We start from the raw sequence: 23850 nt of genomic DNA on the forward strand, positions 1-23850 counted from the left end.
GATTCGAACACCCAACCAGCATATTGGAAGCAGCAGCAAGAACTGTAAGCCATAGCCCATACTAACAAGTGTGGGAGAACTTTATCTACATGAATGTGCACTGAATTCTATTTAACTACAGGCAAATTGGACTTGTACATAGAGATACATCTGTATATTGCAGTGTATTTCTGAATCCCTGCATCAGTATTTTAGAGGAAAAATAAGTGAGATTTTTTTTCTTCCCATAAAACTACTAAAAAAATAATGAAAAACAATTCAATAATTGCATTTTAATGCACTTTGAAATAAATAATCACCACTAATCAATGAGTAACAGTCATATTTGGTATCCTTGCAATTGCATCAACTAGAACAATACAGTGATCATATTATTTACGGTGATCAGTAAATGGCATAAAAAAATGTGACTGATTTTTTTTTTCTTTCTATTAAACCCATAAAAAATGTAATAAAAATGTAATGCTGGGGCTGTGTACACAAGTAGTGTAGATGCTGTTTTTTCTGCAGTTATTTATCTGTTTGTGTTGCAATATTTGTATGGCTTTTTGCCAGGGTTATACTTTGAGCCCTCTGCTGTATGTGTTTGTGATTGACCCATTCCTTAGAATTGTGTGGATTGTTGCCGGAAATCTTAATGAATGTCCAGCACCGGAAGCCACTCTGAGGGTGCTGGCATATGACGTCACCATCTTTGTGTCTTCGTATAGAGGCAGAGTGGATAAATGTTGGAGGTACATCTTTACGTGGATTCATCCGGATGCAAGATAAAAGGTGATAAGTGTTAGAGTCTTTTGCTGGAAGGAGATCCTGACTTAGGTTTCCTACACACCCTTCAACGGCCCCACATCTCTGCAAAAGTCCTTGGCATCGATTTCGGCCGTGGAGCATTAAAAAACTCAGGTGGTCAGAACCAATGCACCTTATTTCTAGCTAGCCAAGGGGTTAGGCACCACACATTAAACGCACGTTGCTTAGTATTGACACCACCGAAAATCCTCCTGGTGGACAATGTGATTACGACCATGCTTGCTTTACCTGGTGTATGAGAGACTAAGCACATGTAGGGCCACTCTTCTCTGCAGGGGCTTTTTCCTTTAGTATGCCCTGGTCTAGTTATCACCTTGCCTGGTGGTGGGCTGCAATGTGAAACCCAGAGTATTTCCTCCAACACACTGAGTGCTGTGAGTGGTTAAACTAATTTTCATAATAAGCTGGCTTTTATGTGGACATCCATAGTGCGGGTGGGAGGATGTCCACCTAATCTCCACCCCAGGGTGTGGTCTGGGGCTTAAAAGCTGGGCTATAGAGGCAGTCTTTGTTCAGCAAGGCTGGAGAGAGGATCTCCAGTGGGTTGTACCCTGAGGAGTAAAGACTGAACCTGTGTTGCTCCAGAGCTACCTGCAAACGTATGGACTGGGTGGCAGCATTTTGTTTTACTTTGAAGTTTTTCCGGTTTTTGCCTGATGGGCTGTGTTTACTTTCCCCTTCTTTTTGGATTATGCTGTTATATAATAAAACCAACCGAAGATTTAAAGAGACAGTGTTCCTCTTCTTTTTACCTCCGTGTAATGCCGAGTGAGTTGAACTACCACAATAGATAGATACAAACATACAGTCCTGGCCTAAAGTGTTGGCATCCTTGATACTGTTCCAGAAAATTATGTCTTTCTCCCAGAAAATTATTGCATTTACACGTTTTGTTATACAGATGTTTAATTCCTATGCATGTATTGGAACAATGCAAAAAAAATGAGAAAAAGAGCAAATTGGACATAATTTCACACAAAACCCCAAAAATTGGCAAGGCAAAATTGTTGGCAACTTTTCAAAAATTATGGGTAAACAACTTTGTTTAACCCCTTTCTGCCAGCTGACGTAATAGTACGTCAGCTGGCAGATCCCCTGCTTTGAGGTGGGCTCCGGCGGTGAGCCCACCTCAAAGCCGCGACATGTCAGCTGTTTTGTACAGCTGACATGTGCGCGCAATGAGCTCGAGCGGAATCGCGATCCGCCCGCGCCAATTAACTAGTTAAATGCCACCGTCAAACGCTGACAGCGGCATTTAACTAGCGCTCCCGCGAGGCCGGAAGTGCTCGCACCGCTGACCCCCGTGACATGATAGGGGGTCATCGGTGCATTGCCATAACAACCTGAGGTCTCCTTGAGACCTCTATGGTTGCTGATGGCCGATTGCTTTGAGTGCCACCCTGTGGTCGGCGTTCAAAGCACACCTGCATTTCTGCTACTTAGAGGTGATCTGTGCATCACCTCTATGTAGCAGAGCCGACCGTGTAGTGCATGCTTCTAGCTTCCTATGAAGGCTATTGAAGCATGCCAAAATTAAAAAATAAGTGTTTAAAAATATTTAAAAAAATAAAAAATATATAAAAGTTCAAATTACCCCCTTTTCGCCCCAATCAAAATAAAATAATAAAAAAAAAAATCAAACCTACACATATTTGGTATTGCCGCGTTCAGAATCACCCGATCTATCAAAAAAAACAAAGAATTAACCTGGTCACTAAATGGCGTAGCGAAAAAAAAATCAAAACGCCAAAATTACGTTTTTTTGGTCATTGCGACATTGCATTGCAATAACGGGCGATCAAAAGAACGTATCTACAACAAAATGGAAACATTTAAAAACGTCAGCTGGACACGCAAAAAATAAGGCCTCACCCGACCCCAGATTATGAAAATTGGAGACGCTACGGGTATCGGAAAATGGCGCCATTTTTTTTTTGTTATTATTAGCAAACTTTGAAATTTTTTTTACCACTTTGATAAAAGAGAACCTAGATATGTTTGGTGTCTATGAACTCGTAATGACCTGAAAAAACATAATGGCAGGTGAGTTTTAGTATTTGGTGAACCTAACAAAAAAGCCAAGCAAAAAACAAGTGTGAGATTGCACTTTTTTTGCAATTTCATCACACTTGGAATTTTTTTCCTGTTTTCTGTTACACGGCATGGTAAATCCAATGGTATCATCCAAAAGTATATCTCGTCCCGCAAAAAAAAAAAGCCCTCACATGGCCATATTTATGGAAAAATAAAAAAGTTATGGCTCTGGGAAGGAGGGGAGCGAAAAACGAAAACGAAAAAAGCTCTGGGGTGAAGGGGTTCAGCATGTGATGCTCATTCAAACTCACCTGTGGCAAGTAACAGGTGTGGGCAATATTCAAATCACACCTGAAGCCAGATAAAAGAAAAGCAGAGAAGTTGACTCAATCTTTGCATTGTGTGTCTGTGTGTGCCACAATAAGCATGGGGATCAAAAAGAAGACAAGAGAACTGTCTGAGGGCTTAACCAAAATTGTTGATAAACATTCTCAAGGTTACAAGTCCCATCTACAGAGGTCTTAGTGTTCCTTAGTCCACTGTGCGCAACATAATCAAGAAGTTTACAACTCATGGCACTGTAACTAATTTTCCTGCATGTGGACGGCAGAGAAAAATTGTTGAATGGTTGCAGCACAGGACAGTCTGGATGGTAGATAAGCAGCCCCAATGAAGTTCCAAAGATATTCAAGCTGTCCTGCAGGCTCAGCGTGCATCACTGTCAGCTTGAACAATCTGATAACATTTTAATTAAATTAAACACTATGGCAGGAGAACCAGGAGGACCCCACTGCTGACACAGAGACCTAAAACAAGCTAGACTGCACTTTGCCAAAATATACGTTAGTAAGCCTATAAAGAAAATGACACAGTACCTACAGTCAAATATGTTGGAGGTTAAAAGATTTGTTTGGGTTGTTTTGCTGCATCTGGCACTGGGTGCCTTGATTGTGTGTGTTACAACAGCACCTGCGCCCCTGCATGTGTCCTCTTCCTGTTCCCTGCAGGGACGCTGGCATGTTTACCATGCTCAAAACGCATCACTTGCTCCTGTCCACTATATTTTTTTAATGGAATAAAGATTACTCTGAAAATTTTATCAGAAGCTGGAACATTTCGTCTTTTTCCTGTAAACAAACAGCAGTCATGGATTCTTTTAAGCAGCTGCCTAGCATTCTGAAAAATGAAAATGTTGGAGGACCACAAAGCAAAAGAAGGCTATAAGATAGTAAAGCATTCATTTTCAAATTCCTTTTCTCAGTTCGAAATGTAATTAAGAAATGGCCGTAACCACAAAACAGTGGAGGTCAAGATAAGGTCTGGAAGACAAAGCAAAATTTCAGTGAGAGCATTGTAAAAGACTCATTGCCAGTTATCACTAAGGGTGGCCAAACCACTTATTTGCCCCTAAACCTATCACTTTGTCACACAGGGCCCTGTAGATTTGGATTGCTTTTTCCCTCAATAAAAAAGACCTTAATTTAATAACTGCACTGTGTTTACTTGTGTTATCTTTGTCTAATATTCAAATTTTGTTTGGTGATCTGAAACATTTAAGTGTGACAAACATGCGAAAGAATAAGAAATCAAGAAGATACCTTAGACAGCTCTTTGGTTTAATTTGTGTATATACAGTACACTTAATCTGAAATACGATGTCTAAAGGCGGACATGTAAGTCGTAAAAAAATTTTAGTTATTTTTATTCCTTGACAGCTCTCATCTTTTTCTATAAATTCTTGGCCGAGTCTTCCAATTGTTCCAGATTTCTATTCAATGTGGGAAGAATATCTAGGACTGGAATGGCGGTAAATGGAAGAATAAGGGACGTGCTGTGTATTCTGCCTGTTCCATTTAACTGGGACACAGGAATCCAGCACCTTCTAGTGTTATTGTGCTTCCTTATAGAGAACGGCAGGCATTTTACGAAACAACTAGTAATAAAATGTAAGCGGGAGTTATGTGACCATGCTGGGGAGAGACTGTAAGAGAAAGGGCTTTACAACTTGCTATTTGCACCAGTACAGGTGGCATCGGATCCGATTTAGAAAATTAAAAGCAACCAATCCCCTGCTGGAATAATCTGCCGCTTGCAGAATAGATAAAGAAATTATACATGTATTTGGATTGCAGAATAGCGGCTGCTGGGTTCGGCCCATTATACCGTAATCTAGGGGACTGATAATGATGATTACGGCTTTAAATGCAGCACAATGCATTATTTAACCCGTCAAGGAAAGATTTTTTTCACTTTACTACTCTACATTTAAACAATTTCCTTTGTTTTTAACTTTTTTCTTATTAACATAGTTGTGAAAGGACTTATTTTTATACAACAAGTTGCTCCTTTATACAATTTTTTCAAGGTTGTGCAGAGTGTGTGTGTATATATATATATATATATATATATATATATATATATATATATATATATATATATATATATAGCAGAATTTTTGCTTTCTTGGCCTTTTTTAAGAGAATATGAATGATACCAAAAGTTTTTCTCCACTCATGGTTAGTGGTTGGGTGAAGCCGTTTATTGTCAGACTACTGTGTTTTCTGTTGTTCAATTAAAATGACATAAAAGCTGAGTGGGTTTCTGGGATATACAGTTAGGGCCAGAAATATTTGGACAGTGACACAATTTTCGCGAGTTGGGCTCTGCATGCCACCACATTGGATTTGAAATGAAACCTCTACAACAGAATTCAAGTGCAGATTGTAACGTTTAATTTGAAGGGTTGAACAAAAATATCTGATAGAAAATGCAGGAATTGTACACATTTCTTTACAAACACTCCACATTTTAGGAGGTCAAAAGTAATTGGACAAATAAACATAACCCAAACAAAATATTTTCATTTTCAATATTTTGTTGCAAATCCTTTGGTGGCAATCACTGCCTTAAGTCTGGAACCCATGGACATCACCAAACGCTGGGTTTCCTCCTTCTTAATGCTTTGCCAGGCCTTTACAGCCGCAGCCTTCAGGTCTTGCTTGTTTGTGGGTCTTTCCGTCTTAAGTCTGGATTTGAGCAAGTGAAATGCATGCTCAATTGGGTTTAGATCTGGAGATTGACTTGGCCATTGCAGAATGTTCCACTTTTTGGCACTCATGAACTCCTGGGTAGCTTTGGCTGTATGCTTGGGGTCATTGTCCATCTGTACTATGAAGCGCCGTCCAATCAACTTTGCAGCATTTGGCTGAATCTGGGCTGAAAGTATATCCCGGTAGACTTCAGAATTCATCCGGCTACTCTTGTCTGCTCTTATGTCATCAATAAACACAAGTGACCCAGTGCCATTGAAAGCCATGCATGCCCATGCCATCACGTTGCCTCCACCATGTTTTACAGAGGATGTGGTGTGCCTTGGATCATGTGCCGTTCCCTTTCTTCTCCAAACTTTTTTCTTCCCATCATTCTGGTACAGGTTGATCTTTGTCTCATCTGTCCATAGAATACTTTTCCAGAACTGACCTGGCTTCTTGAGGTGTTTTTCTGTAAATTTAACTCTGGCCTGTCTATTTTTGGTATTGATGAATGGTTTGCATCTAGATGTGAACCCTTTGTATTTACTGTCATGGAGTCTTCTCTTTACTGTTGACTTAGAGACAGATACACCTATTTCACTGAGAGTGTTCTGGACTTCAGTTGATGTTGTGAACGGGTTCTTCTTCACCAAATTAAGTATGCGGCGATCATCCACCACTGTTGTCATCCGTGGACGCCCAGGCCTTTTTGAGTTCCCAAGCTCACCAGTCAATTCCTTTTTTCTCAGAATGTACCCAACTGTTGATTTTGCTACTCCAAGCATGTCTGCTATCTCTCTGATGGATTTTTTCTTTTTTTTCAGCCTCAGGATGTTCTGCTTCACCTCAATTGAGAGTTCCTTTGACCGCATGTTGTCTGCTCACAGCAACAGCTTCCAAATGCAAAACCACACACCTGGAATCCACCCCTGACCTTTTAACTACTTCATTGATTACAGGTTAACGAGGGAGACGCCTTCAGAGTTAATTGCAGCCCTTAGAGTCCATTGTCCAATTACTTTTGGTCCCTTGAAAAAGAGGACGCTATGCATTACAGAGCTATGATTCCTAAACCCTTTCTCTGATTTGGATGTGGAAACTATCATATTGCAGCTGGGAGTGTGCACTTTCAGCCCATATTATATATATAATTGTATTTCTGAACATGTTTTTGTAAACAGCTAAAATAACAAAACTTGTGTCACTGTCCAAATATTTCTGGCCCTAACTGTAGATAAGCGAGGTGAATGATCCAATCAAAAATGATATGGACAGCAATAGCAATTGGATGATATAAAACTTAACCTTTAATAGGTTTCTCTAAAATTGTATATAAAATCATGAAAACAAGACCTAAAAAAAAGGGGGGGATGGGGAAGAGGGGGGGACCCTAGTGAAATGAAGTGCCCTATTGCCCAACACAGAAAGGGAAAACCATACAAAAAGACAAAAAACATGCAAAAAACATTTTTTTGTCCCATTGAAAAGAGGTATCCCCAAGGGGCAATACCTTAGAATACGCAGGAACTGCTCCAACTTAGACACTTTCCATGAACACGCAATTGACCTAAAAAATAGCTTTTTGGAGAGAGGTTATCCAGAAGGAATTCCCAACAGGGCCTACAGGGAATCCATAAAAAAGGATAGAAAACAATTATTGACACCAAAACCGAGATCTGATGAGGACAATATTATTCGCTTCATCACGAGATTTTCCAATGGAGCCAATGAGATTAGGAATGTTCTCCTCAAACATTGGCCCATACTTCAGATGGATAGGGACATAACGCAACGTATCCCAACAGTCCCACAGATCACCTAAAAAAAAGGCAGATCCTTATCTGATAGATTGGTTCACAGCCATTATCAACCAATGAGCAGACCCATGATGTTGAATCAAATGAAAGGTTGCTACAAATGTGGTAACTGTAAAGCTTGTACCTCAATCACATCCACCAAAACCTTCTTGAGCAATGTCACAGGCACCACATATTCCATTCGTCACTTCATCAACTGTCGCACCAAAGGTGTTATATATAAAGCCACCTGTGAATGTGGTTTGGAATATGTGGGCAAGACAAAAAGGGAGTTTCGAAAGAGGGTCGGTGAACACCTTCGAGACATAATCAACAAAAGAGAAACCCCGGTGGCAAACCATATGAACCTCCTCCATCAAGGTAACCCCAAGAAAATCACTTTCGTGGGGCTAGACAGGATATCTCCGCCAACAAGAGGAGGGGATTGGGACAAGCTTATCCTCCAGAAAGAGAGTAGATGGATATTTACCTTAAGGACAGTCCAGCCTTCGGGCATGAATGATCTTCAACCCTATAGTTGCTTTTTGTAAAATCTGCTGTCAATATCCATTTTTGAACACATCTCTTTTACACCTAGATTTATCTGTAATCAGAAAGGGACAATAATTGAGGGATAGCCATCGATGAGTGGGGGCGCCATTTGCGCAGGTTTTCCTAGGGTGCCAACCCCCGCGTGAGGTAGGTTCTAGATTTAGGGAGTGTTTAAATTTCTCCCATAATGAATATTCTGCTCTTTGAATACTTCAATACTCCCCCCCACACATTGCTCTATTTGACATTTAGGATATTTTTATTCTTTTTTCCTGCACCCTTCTATTTACATAAGGGTTCAATAGGGAAAGGTAGTTTGGGAGAGTCTTCGTTGAGTGGGGGCGCCATATGCGCAGGTTTCTCTTAGGGTGCCAACCTCCACGACAGGTAGGGCACAGAAAGAATAGGCATTTGTATAGGGTGCAACAGGTCCCCTTCCTTTAAATCCCTCCCCCTCCCACCTTCCCCTTTTCCTCTCTTTTGGTAGGTGGTGTCCGGTACATATAATAGAATCTTTGAGTACAGTAAGAATACCTCCTTTTCTGTATGGTTCATATTTTTTATTTATCTCTCTCGTCCAAGATGTATCTTAGCCCTCCACTCCATAACCGTTCTCTATGGCTATATTCCTCTCCAGTATTTCGCATATCTGTCCTTGGATTGCTACTGTGAGTGTTATTATAACAAAGTGCTGAGTTAATACTGAATCATGCCATAAGGTGTATAGGACGACGCGGAAATAATTTGCATCGCCCTATTTTAAGTGCTTAGCCCATATAAGATGCCTGTTATAGACACTCAGACATTTGTCAACATATGTGCGGCACAATTTGGGATCTGTGATGTTTATTAGCTACCTACCATCGAATCACACGTATCCCTTAGCAAATGGTATGGGGGCAAGGAAAACTACTGTTCCGGCTATGCGCGGACTTACAGTATAGGTGAACGCTTGCGTTTCACCTCTATGGGAAGTTTGCGTTCCACAGTTCCGGACGTGTGCCCCTATGATACCAGAAGTATTTCTTCTTTGACTCAGAGACGCGTCACACGCCAGGGGTGGGGTTTTCCCCGGAGCGCCATGGGGCTGAGTCTACAAATATCACAGAATTGGGGAGACCATCTAAGCGGCAGGTCACTATACTCCCCTGATGATTCCACAAGGATGAAACGAGGTGCTTCTTCCCTTCCGAGCTCTCCCGTGTGCCCAAACAGGGGTTTACCCCAACATATGGGGTATCAGCGTACTCAGGACAAATTGGACAACAACTTTTGGGATCCAATTTCTCCTGTTACCCTTGGGAAAATACAAAACTGGGGGCTAAAGAATAATTTTTGTGGAAAAATAGATTTTTTAATTTTCACGGCTCTGCGTTATAAACTGCAGTGAAACACTTGGGGGTTCAAAGTTCTCACAACACATCTAGATAAGTTATTTGGGGAGTCTATTTTCCAATATGGGGTCACTTGTGGGGGGCTCTGCAAATGCAATGTGACGCCTGCAGACCAATCCATCTAAGTCTGCATTCCAAACAGGGCTCCTTCCCTTCCGAGCTCTGCCATGCACCCAAACGGTGGTTCCCCTCCACATATGGAGTATCACAAAACTCAGGACAAATTGGACAACTTTTAGGGTCCAATTTCTCCTGTTACCAATGGGAAAATACAAAACTGGGGGCTAAAAAAATCATTTTTGTGGAAAAAAAAAGATATTTTATTTTCACGGCTCTGCGTTCTAAACGGTAGTGAAACACTTAGGGTTCACAGTTCTCACAACACATCTAGATAAGTTCCTTAGGGGGTCTACTTTCCAAAATGGTGTCACTTGTGGGGGGTTTCAATGTTTAGGAAAATCAGGGGCTCTCCAAAAGCGACATGGTGTCCTATTTCAATTCCAGTCAATTTTGCATTGAAAAGTCAAATGGTGCTCCTTCCCTTCCGAGCTCTGCCATGCACCCAAACAGTGGTTTACCCACACATATGGGGTATCGGTGTACTCAGGACAAATTGTACAATAACGTTTGGGGTCCAATTTCTCCTGTTACCCTTGGTAAAATAAAACAAATTGGAGCTGAAGTAAATTTTTTGTGAAAAAAAGTTAAATGTTCATTTTTTTTAAACATTCCAAAAATTCCTGTGAAACACCTGAAGGGTTAATAAACTTCTTGAATGTGGTTTTGAGCACCTTGAGGGATGCAGTTTTTAGAATGGTGTCACACTTGGGTATTTTCTATCATATAGACCCCTCAAAGTGACTTCAAGTGTGATGTGGTCCCTAAAAAAAATGTTGTTGTAAAAATGAGAAATTGCTGGTCAACTTTTAACCCTTATAACTCCCTAACAAATAAAAATGTGGTTCCAAAACTGTGCTAATGTAAAGTAGACATGTGGGAAATGTTACTTATTAAGTATTTTGTGTGACATATCTCTGTGATTTAAGGGTATAAAAATTCAAAGTTGGAAAATTGCAAAATTTTCAAAATTTTCGCCAAATTTCCGTTTTTTCACAAATAAACGCAAGTAATATCAAATAAATTTTACCACTATAATGAAGTACAATATGTCACAAGAAAATAGTGTCAGAATCATCAAGATACATTGAAGCGTTCCAGAGTTTTAACCTCATAAAGGGACAGTGGTCAGAATTGTAAAAATTGGCCCGGTCATTACCGTGCAAACCACCCTTTTGGGGGTAAGGGGTTAAGAAAAGGGGTATGTGAACTTTTGATCTAAGTTATTTGGATGTTTTGGGTTGTCATTATGATTTAAAAAGAAAAATCACAGTATTTTGACAATAAATGGATTCACCCAACCACTAACCATGAGTTGAGAAAAAAATTCTGGTGTGATCATTCATATTCTCTGAAAAAATGCCAAGAAAGCAAAAATTCTGCTGGGGCATGTAAACTTTTGAGCACAACTGTACAGAGCTCCTAAGTATAATGTCACTAATGATCACTGTATTACCTGCATACTGACACTATATACAGAGCTCCTGTGTATAATGTCACTGGTGAGTCACTGTATTACCTGTACACTATATACAGAGCTCCAATGTATAGTGTCACTGGTGATCACTGTATTACCTGTACACTATATACAGAGCTCCAATGTATAGTGTCACTGGTGATCACTGTATTACCTGTACACTATATACAGAGCTCCCGTGTATGTCACTGGTGGTCACTGTATTACTTGTACACTGACACTGTATACAGAGCTCCTGGGTATAATGTCACTGGTGATCACTGTATTACCTGTACACTGACACTATATTAAAATGGAAAAATAAATAAAAATATACCTAAAATTGTATTGTATATTTTAACAAATGTTTAATAAGTTACAGTATAGTAGAGCCCGGCCAAAAGAGTCTACCTTGTTGTGATGGTGGATTAAAAAATCTTTTGGTCAAAACAAAAGCTGCTGGCTATATGTGTGATCTGGTGATGGGAACTGTTAATGTGTGATTGGTGAGGACATGGTGCAGAAGTGGAGTTTTTCCAAGAGAGGGTGGTGGGACTGTGGAAGGTTGGAGGGGTGGAGGCAGGGCTAGGGTGGAGCATGGGCGGAGTTTCAAGAGGGCCCCAAAATTTTTGCCAGTATGACGCTCCAAAATTCCTAGTGGCAGCCCTGCTCACCAGAAGGATCACTGAAGGAGTAGAGTCCACCCTGCAAGAAATTAGGAAGTGAAAAGACTGGAAAGCTGCGTGCTGCTTAAGAGACAACTTGAGAATAACCCTTTAACACCTATCACACAAGTCCCTGTCATGTTTCACCAATAATTACCGTAAGCTTCATCAGAGGTACATAGAGTGACTGCAGACTTGTCATTTTAGACTGTGATGAGCGAGTGTACTCGTTGCTCGGGTGTTCCAGAGCACGCTCGGGTGACCTCCGAGTATTTGTGACTGCTCAGAAATTTAGTTTTCATCGGCAGCTGAATGATTTACAGCTACTAGCCAGAACATGTGGGGGTTGCCTGGTTGCTAGGGAATCCCCATATGTAATCAAGCAGGCTATTAGCTGTAAATGATTCAGCTGTCATGATGAAAACTAAATCTCTGAGCAGTCATAAATACTCGGAGGTCACCCGAGCAACGAGTACACCCAATCATCACTAATAAGCTGCCAAATGGAGTGGGGGAAGGGAAGTGACAACTGCTATGAGCACATTTCTGGTTTATAAAAATCCATTGTCATTTTAAAAAAAATCTATTTATCTATTTTAAAAATTAACACTGGAAACAGAACGGCAGAAAAGATTCAGATATTAGACTGCAATGACTTTCATCCTATAGATAGTGTAGAAAGAAGACTTTCGATTTGCTGAAAGCAAGCAGAGATCTTAAAAACGATGTGCAAAAGCAGAACAAAGTAGATTATAACGTTGCAGTATGTTTTGTTATATTTGTTTGACGGTTTATACAAAATGTCTTTATTTTCTCTACCAGTTTAGGAATATATGCTGACATTTGTAGTTCCATATCCTCAGAATCTAGTCTGTATGTCAGATTGTACCATTAGGGACAAGCAGCAACTCAACACCCAGAGCAAAACTACGCCGCGGTCTGCTCCAGCAGCGAGAACATGTCCCTGTAAAAACCATTAATGCTCTTTCCATGAGATCTAGCATAAAAATAAGAAGCAGCAATCTGAATCAGCAATTGTAGGAAGGTGGAAGAATGCAGTAAGTGATTTTATGTCTGTGATTCAGATGAAGAGCTTACAAGGAGCAGCTCCGTGAAAGTAATGTTCCCATTATTAAAAGTCTGTTCGCTCGTTCCACTAAGCTTTTCACTGCCTGCGCTCCGCTGCTAATCTCCCGGGCAGACAAACTTTGATTTGCACCTTGTGGCTGAAGCTATTGTCCTGCGGGAGGTCATTCCAATACCTGCACTACCAAGAATAGCAATACAGTAATGTGCGATTCCCAGAAATTCTGCAAACGGAGTTAAAGGGCATGTCAGTCCTTTCACCATTTTAGTCTTTATGTAGTACTAGCTGAGGAGCCCCACGTTGCACGGGCATAGAAACTAACTGTGGTTAGTTACAAGAAATTATAATGATTATCCTCCATCCCATAGTCCCGTGCACATATACTCATCATACATAACCTCCATCCCATAGTTCTGTGCCCATATATCTATTATGACATCATCTTCACCATGGCAACCATTCTGACATTATTGTCGCTATGGCAACTTATGACATCATCACCATTGCAACCATTATGACATCACCGTCACCATTGCAACCTCTTATGACATCTTCGTCACCATGGCAACCATTATGACACCATCTTCGCCATGGCAACCTTTATGATATCATCGTCGCCACGGCAACCATTATGACATCATCGCCGTTGCACACACACACACACACATACTCGTTATATATATATATATACAGTATATATATCTATAGAGAGAGAGAGAGAGATAAAGATTTGTAGACACCTTAAATTACTTATCTCGAGATACATCCTGTATTATACTCCAGAGCTGCACTCCCTATTCTGCTGGTGCAGTCACTGTGTACATACATTACATTACTGATCCTGAGTTACATCCTGTATTATACTCCAGAGCTGCACTCACTATTCTGCTGGTGCAGTCACTGTGTACATACATTACATTACTGATACATCCTGTATTATACTCCAGAGCTGCTCTCACTATTCTGCTGGTGCAGTCACTGTGTACATACATTATATTACTGATCCTGTACTGATCCTGAGTTACATCCTGTATTATACCCCAGAGCTGCACTCACTATTCTGCTGGTGCAGTCACTGTGTACATACATTACATTACTGATCCTGTACTGATCCTGAGTTACATCCTGTATTATACCCCAGAGCTGCACTCACTATTCTGTTGGTGCAGTCACTGTGTACATACATTACTGATACATCCTGTATTATACTCCAGAGCTGCTCTCACTATTCTGCTGGTGCAGTCACTGTGTGCATTCATTACATTAATGATCCTGAGTTACATCCTGTATTATATCCCAGAGCTGCACTCACTATTCTGCTGGTGCAGTCACTGTGTACATACATTACATTACTGATACATCCTGTATTATACTCCAGAGCTGCTCTCGCTATTCTGCTGGTGCAGTCACTGTGTGCATTCATTACATTAATGATCCGGAGTTACATCCTGTATTATACCCTAGAGCTGCACTCATTATTCTGCTGGTGCAGTCACTGTGTACATACATTGCGTTACTGATCCTGTACTGATCCTGAGTTACATCCTGTATTATACTTCGGAGCTGCACTCACTATTCTGCTGGTGCAGTCACTGTGTACATACATTACATTACTGATCCTGTACTGATCCTGAGTTACATCCTGTATTATACTCCAGAGCTGCACTCACTATTCTGCTGGTGCAGTCACTGTGTACATACATTACATTACTGATCCTGTACTGATCCTGAGTTACATCCTGTATTATACTTCGGAGCTGCACTCACTATTCTGCTGGTGCAGTCACTGTGTACATACATTACATTACTGATCCTGTACTGATCCGGAGTTACATCCTGTATTATACTCCAGAGCTGCACTCACTATTCTGCTGGTGCAGTCACTGTGTGCATTTATTACATTAATGATCCTTAGTTACATCCTGTATTATACCCCAGAGCTGCACTCACTATTCTGCTGGTGCAGTCACTGTGTACATATATGACATTACTGATCCTATGTTACATCCTGTATTATACACCAGAGCTGCACTCACTATTCTGCTGGTGCAGTCACTGTGTACATGCATTACATTACTGATCCTGTACTGATAATGAGTTACATCCTGTATTATATCCCAGAGCTGCACTCACTATTCTGCTGGTGCAGTCACTGTGTTCATACATTACATTACTGATCCTGTGCTGATCCTGAGTTACGTCCTGTATTATACTCCAGAGCTGCACTCACTATTCTGCTGGTGCAGTCACTGTGTACATACATTACATTACTGATCCTGAGTTACATCCTGTATTATACTCCAGAGCTGCACTCACTATTCTGCTGGTGCAGTCACTGTGTACATACATTACATTACTGATCCTGAGTTACGTCCTGTATTATACTCCAGAGCTGCACTCACTATTCTGCTGGTGCAGTCACTGTGTACATACATTACATTACTGATCCTGAGTTACGTCCTGTATTATACTCCAGAGCTGCACTCACTATTCTGCTGGTGCAGTCACTGTGTACATACATTACATTACTGATCCTGTACTGATCCTGAGTTACATCCTGCATTATACCCCAGAGCTGCACTCACTATTCTGCTGCTGTGACTGTCTACATTCTGTACATGTCATCACTTGTAGGGATGGGGTGTAGGGATGGTGTATGTTACAATGTCACCCATTAGTATGGTACATGATAATGCAGCAGCTCTGACGGTAGTATCAGACTTGGATAATATATGACCACAGGAATCGCGAGGTCCCAGAATGTGCCTTGTATTCATGTCATGAAGGGCTGAAGGAGTCTTGGTAGATGGGATCAATAAAAGTGAAATCCACAAGCTTTTGTGCCGGCAGATCAGCGGCGTCCAGCTTCCCTGCAGTAACGACTAAACAGATTTGCTTAATCACTTGCAAAATGTCTTCATCTCCTCGCCCCCGGGCAGCGGAGCTGATGGATACAGCAAGGAAAATATTTTGTGCCAAGTAATGGCGGTTCTTTATTTTGCGGTGCTTTGAGTGTTTCCGTAATCTGTTTACACGGCTCGTGTCTTGAGAGCTCCCACGCGCACCGTTAGTCCTCGATTTAATGTTACCAACAAACACACCATCTGGAAGGAGCGGACTGGAGTCGGACAGTGACGGCCACCTCTTAATGGACAGTCCATGCCCAGCCAGAGGCGCAGTACAGAACTGTAAATCTGCACTGGGTAAGAAAAACATGGCTGCAACACCAAAACTACCATTGTTGGTGTCTGTGCTGCTTGTGCAATAAAATTGTTGACCAGTGCAGAAGCATTATGGAAGCGTGTGCCCCTTTATTCACTGGAAGAACCCTGTGGTCCCGCAGAAGAATTCTGTAGGGTGTCCTACTAGAATGAGCGGTTATGCTTGTTATCACATCTCTCTTTCTTCTCCTTTCTTTGCTCACCATAGTCCACGGCTGTACCTCACCTGCTTCTCCTTGTGACCCTCACCACAGAGGTAGCCCCTCAGCTGCTGGACGCTATAGTACCCGCTACCCTGGTTGTTACACTCATGATTCTGACAATATATCACTTTTTCTGGCTCGTAAAGAGTTTCCATATCTAAAGAACCCGAGATATCTAATGTAGTTTGATAGAAACCCGTCAGCACGTTCTTACATACGGAAGTAGATGAATGGCGATATAGGCGCTTCTCCCAAATAATAATGATGCCTTTTATTGTAGAGACCAGATGTGTTAGCCACCATGAGAAATCTGGAAACAAATGGGTTAAACCTGTGCTGTTGCCAAAGGATGATGAGAAGACCAGAAATCAAAATATGAGGTTTATTGGTCAACATGGTTCGAAGCTTTCAAACTTCTTCATCAGGTGCTTTGTCCTGATGAAGAAGTTTGAAAACTTCAAAATGCGCTGACTATTAAACCGAATATTTTGGATTCCTGTCTTATTGTCATGGTATAGGACATGGTTCATGTCCTGCTCTCTCAGGGTTAATATTGCTGGCCTCGCTTTGGATCTGGGAGGGGTATTTATACACACTCCAGACTAGGATTCCCTGTCAGCTATACTTTCGTTTAGTCTGTGTGTCTGACCCCTTGAGTGTGTGCTCGGTTTGTATTTGCTTGCTGGGCGCTCCTTGCGTTACTCTGCTTGTTTGTTCTTCTGGTTTTCTGACCTTTGGCTCCCTTTCTGACTATTCCTCCGCCTCACCCCTTGGTTATCTCAGTATCTCCCTCCTGGTTTTGATCTTGGCACGTTTAACTAGTCTCCAGCGAATATTGTCTCCTCTGCACCCCGACATCTGGCGCCACCGTCTACCACCTCCTTCCCTGTCACATGGTTCAGGTCCTGTTTGCTACCCGGTGAGTTCCCGCCGCTCTGCTCTCAGCTCCCTTGCTGCGGTGCATAGCTCTCCCCGCAGCAGTATACCCGGGAGTCGTGGCACTCATCCTTTGGCGGCAGCGCAGGTTTAACCCATTTGTTTCCAGCTTTCCATGTTTCCTTCCTCGTCGGTGTGGAGCAGCCTACGCTTTTTCAGTGATCATAAGCATACAACCTGATCAGGTGAGCACGACTGTACATTGTTATCCTATTTTATATTGTATTGTGCAAAGAGTTACATTGTATAAAGTGAACTTTCACACTGTCGAAGGAGAACTCAATGAAAATTGGTACCACAAATGCTGCACCTTATAGTGACTGTTCAATATTGATTACCACTTATTTATATTTTTTCTTTTATTCTAAAACAGTCAAAATCTTATAAAGCTATATTGAAGACATTCTGTGTAACAGCCAAACCTCTGTTGTTCTGACACAGAACTCCAAATATTCTGTAGAGTAAAATATTCAAATTCAATCAAAATCCCACCACTAGATGGAGCTCATGAGCCTACTGTCTACTGGGTTATTATTGAGTTCAATGTATGAACAGTATACAGTAATCTGCTCCCTCTTGTGGTGGTTACCTGTAAAGACACTACAGTACTAGTTATGTTATCAATGCATGAATATTGTTAGAAATGTTTGCAGTAGATTTTGCCTTTTTTTAAAATCAGTGTCTTTATCATTTTTGCTTCTCAATGAAACTAAAGATCAATAGTTTTAATGCTATCACATAGTATATTAACAGGTTTGACCTATGTACCTTATTTATTCCTCTGGGCAAATTTGGGAACATTTCCAGGCTAAACTTGTGCCAAGAACTGACATTCCGCTTTCTCGACGTAGAAAACAATTGTGCCGTAAGCATTATTGTTGCACTAAAGTTATTATTTCAAAGGTTTTTGACATGGATTTTGGCCCAGAACATGCATCAAAGCCCATGCCAAAAAGTCCTGTGTAAACATACCCTTAGTTAACATCATCAGCGCTCTTATGTCCATTCCTCATGGAGCTCCACTGGGTAGTGGGGGCAATTGTTTCTGTACGGGATGTCCTGACAGACCATGCAGGAGTGGGATCTTGCCCCCTCAGTAATACCAAGTGACTAAAGGACATGGCAAAAAAATTGCCATGAGCAAGTGAGCAATCCAAGATGGTAGAGAAACCAAGCAGCAGCTCTTGTAACTTGCATTAGGTCATTAAAAAGCTAAAAAAAAAAAAAAAATCCAGAATATTTTTTTAATCAGCACAGAGTGTTTTTTAAGACACATTTATGAATTATCTGAAAACAGGCTTTACATAAGCCCCGCCCCCGAGGAGCCTCTTCCACGAATTCTGATTGTTTTCAAAGAATTCATGGTAATTGTATTGATTTTTATGCCACTGATTAAACTAGTCCTGATAGGTTACAATTTACCATACAAGTAGACTCAGGCTCCTGTGAAACAGAAAGACGTATTTTTTTTAACACAGCCATAAATTATCTCAGAGTACAGACGAATGCAAATAACGATGTCCCTTCTTCATGCCCATGTGATACAATCAAATTGAATTGTAAATTGAAGTAGGCAAAAAAAAAAATCTATAATTGTTTGTGAAGTTGAATCTATCGGGAATATAATCTGCCGGCATTTCATTCATTTAATAACTAAGCACTAAAAACAAATTTGGATTATGAAATTAACCCTTTACACGCCATCTAAAAGTAGCGCTGTGCTGTGTGAGAGCAGATAAATGAATCAAATGACTACCTCGGTACTCCTGCAGGCAGCGAATGCATAATTACATAGTCCATCCATGCTGCAGATATGATTTATTACTACTGCTTAGAATATATATTTATTAAAAACAGCAGTATATGATAGACATGTATGTTATATTCACATATTTTTAGCCCAAAACAAGGGTACATGACAATTTTTTTTTTTTTTTCCTGACCATGACATTCAAGTGAAAGGGGCCTGTAGATTTAGATTGGGGTCCCATCGTGTCAGAAATGATCTTTGCAATCTAGTCGCTTTCCACCTACCGTATTGACAGCGCGGTCCCTGGAAGCCGGCAGGACATAGACACCTCTGTGCAGATCCCTCAACACAATTTCCTCCGTTGAAACAGACTCCAGAATTGCAGGAGGCTGGAAAAAAATAAAATAAAGTAAATTACATTTTTGGTCCAAAAAGCCCCAAAATCTGTATAACTGTTGTTATTTTTTAATGAATCGAGACTAAAGGAGGAAATGGCATGACCATAGTAAAGACCTCCTAGGAGGGCAGGAGAAGCGGCGTCCAGGTTTATCTGAAGCAGCTTATCTCTGTGGAAAGATCATTGCGTTTCGATTTAAAGGGGCCATCTAGGGTTATAAAAATATGGCTGCTGTTTGCTAAAAACAGTGCGACATCTGTGAACACTCTCACTCCATTTATATATCTATACAATGTCAAGGGCTGGGCTGCGACAACTTATTGTTGTGTTGCGGGGGTTTCTGGAGGGACATCACACACTTGTCCTTATCATTGCCTGTTGTCCAGTAGGTAGGTGCAGTAGTTACAGTGTTCCTGGAGGCTGCACTGAACCTAACAAATCCTCTCCATCATCTGGCGGTCTGTGCAGTGCCCGGGAGACAGACTGCAGAATCTCTCAGTCTGTCTAATCCCCAGGTCCTATCATCTTGCACTAAAACAATGGCTGCTGTGTGCACTAAGACATCGAGCTCTGAGAATTACCCCTGGTCGCTCCATTATTCCATTTTACTTCTGAGTTCTAATATAAACTCGATGGCGTCAAATTTTATTTTATTCTCTGCAGTCCATGCATTTCATAAACAAAGATTCTGGTTTGGCTTTTACCCTAGGTCATGTGGCTCATTAAAGGGTCAATATTGACTTCCAGTAAGTGGCGCTAGAGTTCTCTTCCTCTCTGAAAAGGCAATTTGCATATTTAATTTGCCAGAGCAGCATTGCATGGCTTAAGTCTCCTCACTCCTGTGGCCAGGCTTGTCACTGTCCACAAGGAGAAACATTACCCCATAAACAAAGATATAAATTCACACAGAGCCTCATGCAAATACTATTGCTGCTAATATGGAGATCCCCCATCATCTCGCATTGTCCCAATTATCATTCCTGATTCTACTTGTGAGCTTGAGTGCGGTAGAGCCATTTTTTATTGGTAACAGCAGAAACACATTCTACAATGATCAGGTTTGATGGATGCAACATATGGTGGATGTCATTGTCTATGGGACGAACACTGTAATGAGCCGTCTCTGTCAGTCCCACAGACAATGATTGGAGTGGAACCGAACATACATGTAAGTTTCAGTTGTGGGACAATCACTTTAAGGCTGGAGTCACACTAAATGTATAAAAAAAAAAAAAAAAATTTGATCCGATTCTCAATGCCGAGAGTCGCACAAGTGTAATGTGAGTGTCATGCGAGAACAATCTGATTTTTCACACCTAACATCCGATTTACATCCAAATGCAGTACGATTGCAATGCGATTATAACATGAGCTTTTATATTCTCTGTCATGTACACATCATTTTTAAAGGAAATATTTTTCACAACACACACACACATATATATATATATATATATATATATAATTGTTATTATTATTATATAAAATAGAATAAAAACAGGCAATTCATCTGCAGTGTACAGTAAAATCACAGCATTACAGGTTAGATAAAAGAAAATCCAGCAATTCAGCAGCCACGTATTGTAAAATCACAGCAGGAGCCGACAGGATAGAAGAGATGCATTACATACAGTAAATACACATAGAATAGACAGATAGAAGGGACATATACAATTAGTGCAGAGTGTGTGTGCACCTTACTGTACATGTATTTAATTAATAAAATATTATTCTTCTGAAAAAAATGGCGTGGGCTCCCACATAATTTTCTTAACCAGCAGAGGGAAAGCCGACGGCTGGGGGAAGATGTTTATAGCCTGGGAAGGGGATAATACCCATGGAGCTTCCCAGGCTATTAAAATCAGTTCACAACTGTACAGTTAGCCTTTACTGGCTGTTAAAATGGTGGACCTTAAAAAATATGACGTAGGGTCCCCCTATAGTTAATAACCAGCAAAGGCTATGCAGACAGCTGCAGGTTGATATTAATAGCCAAGGAAGAGGCGGTCCTGCTGCTGGTCAGGTCGGATGGGCGTCTCCGGTCCGCTGCGGCGCCTCCTATCTTCTTTCCATGACGTCCTCTTCTGATCTTCAGCCACGGCTCCGTTGAGGGCAGACAAAGTACTGCAGTGCGCAGGCGCCGGGCCTCTGACCTTTCCGGCGCCTGCGCACTGCAGTACTATCCTCTGCCCTCAAGAGGGCAGAGCAAAGTACGCCTGCGCCGGAGCCGTGGCTGAAGCATTACAGAATGCTGTAGATAAGCCCCTGATGCCGGTGGGCTTACCTCACCCACGATTTTCGGGGTGACAGGTTCCCTTTAATGGTGAAGCTGAGCTGTGTTGCCATTGCTTCGGGTGCTGGGTGCTAGTGGTGTCGCCAACAAGATATTCGGCCTTGCTCAGGGTATTTAGATGTAATGCATGTGATAGTATCTTGACTTGAAGGAAAGCTTAGCTACGACTGGCAATAATCTACAAGGCTCAAAGTCACATTCTTCCACCTAGTCAGTCCTGCTTTAACTTGGGTATGTAATAACCTGCAGCCGCCGATTCCCGCTCGCTCTTGTCTCACAGACGGTTCTGATACGGAACATGCCCTCTGCATTGACTACTTCCATACCTGATGCAGACCGTCACTTGGGGTAATTTAACAAATGGATGCACAAATTAAATTGCAGATGTCTGGCTTATTCTGATCCTGTGCACATCACACAGTTCATAAAGAAGCTGAGCTCTGCGATTTAATATCAGGGGCTGCCTGACGACGAGATGGCGGAAAGAGAAAAAAAAATCAATTCACGACACTAAGGGGAAAATGCATTTATTGCAAACTGTAATTTGCAAGTCTGAATTCATCCTAATATCCTGAAAAAAGGACACTTGCGGCATATTAATCAGATGATGTGGTGTCCCAGAGAGAACGAGGGGCTGATCCCAATCCTGACCCACAGGAATAGGGGGCCACAGTCCTGAAAGTAAAATAGTACTCACAGTAGAAGCACACCTTCAGTATTTGGTCAGTGTTTTACCTCAGTATTTGTAAGCCAAAACCAGGAGTGGGTGATAAATACAGAAGTGGTGACGGGTTTCTATTATACTTTCCCTCTGATTGTCCCACTCCTGGTTTTGGATTATAAATATTGATGTAAAATACTGACCAAATACTGACCGTGTGAACATGGTCAAGTACGCTTCAGACCAGAGTGACTAATAATATAGAAGAATATAACAATGTACTTTTTGGTTGCTTTGAGATACTATTGACCCTGTTGTGGTGGAAGTACTAGCTGGTTACCTGAAGTATGAGCCTCACCTTGTGAAGTGGACCAAATAAGCCCTAGGTCTGAGTGAGTACATGGACCCCGGGCATTGGTGCCGCTGGCAGGATGGAAGAGTGCAGATAGGGTACAGTGGCACAGCGTAATACATTGACCCTTGTGACTTTATACCGGGAAGATAGAGGTCCCTGGCGAAACCTGCTATACCATTGTAACGTCTCGCACAAGTGATGTGCCGTCGTGTGAAACTGTTATGTGCAAACCTCTGTCATGCAATGCAGAAGAAAAAGCCAAGTATTGTTCCTGCTATCCTTTGTATATATTGTGATATATATCGTGACAGGGTCACTGGTGCCGTGTGTGTGTGTGTGTGTGTGTGTGTGTGTGTGTGTGGAGATATGTGTCGCCAAGGTTGTTATCCTGCGTGATGTGAAAGCCATAACTTTCCCTCCACCATGATATGTGCTGAGAGTAAACCAGTCCTTACCAGGGTCTGGCTTTCATGGGGAGTAGGTAAGAGATGGACAGGACGCCTACTCGCCATATCTTCTCCTCAAGGGTGTGCCTGGAGGGAGTGAAATGTCCAGTCAGGTTTTTTATTTCTGTCTGTGCTGTTTTGGAAGAAGGAAGACTCCAGACTGAAGCTCCATGCGGGAAGGACTTTGCATGGACTTTTTATTTTCATTTGCGCTAGAAAAGCTGTTTTTGTTACTATTTTGGGCTTTATGGTTTACGAAGTAATAAACCACCCAGAGACTTTAACCTAAAAGTGTTCCTGTGTCTACCTCGGGGAACAGCTAAGTGAGCCGACCTTCCACAATATGTTCTAACCTCCGGAAACAAGGCTATTTTTGTAAACCAGTCTGTTTTCTTCATCCGTGCCACACAGATTGTGTTAGAACATATCCCGAAAGTGTCCGCAACAGAAAGGCAACCACATGCACACACCCAGGGACCCCTATAAAAGGTGTTTAGGGAGGTGGAATTAGTTGTCAGACAGATTCCCCCCTTATACTCCCATAGAGGGTCCACTGAACAGCGAGAATACACAAAGCAGACTTTAGCTGTGTAGACCCTTTAAGGTTCCCCAAACTTGTATATGAACACATTCTATCTATTATGG

The 23850-nt window shown here is 41.5% G+C and overlaps 1 protein-coding gene across 1 annotated transcript in view; it reads right to left on the reverse strand.

The window, feature by feature from the left end:
* MEGF6 (multiple EGF like domains 6) overlaps nucleotides 1-23850 on the reverse strand; it is a 506198-nt gene that overhangs the window by 367780 nt on the left and 114568 nt on the right. The window contains exon 4 of the mRNA XM_069741497.1: nucleotides 19338-19442. Within this exon, the coding sequence (XP_069597598.1) occupies nucleotides 19338-19442 (105 nt within the window). The remainder of the gene's footprint in view (nucleotides 1-19337; nucleotides 19443-23850) is intronic.

This window comes from Ranitomeya imitator, chromosome 10, assembly GCF_032444005.1.
Source record: "Ranitomeya imitator isolate aRanImi1 chromosome 10, aRanImi1.pri, whole genome shotgun sequence".
Classification (NCBI taxonomy): domain Eukaryota; kingdom Metazoa; phylum Chordata; class Amphibia; order Anura; family Dendrobatidae; genus Ranitomeya; species Ranitomeya imitator.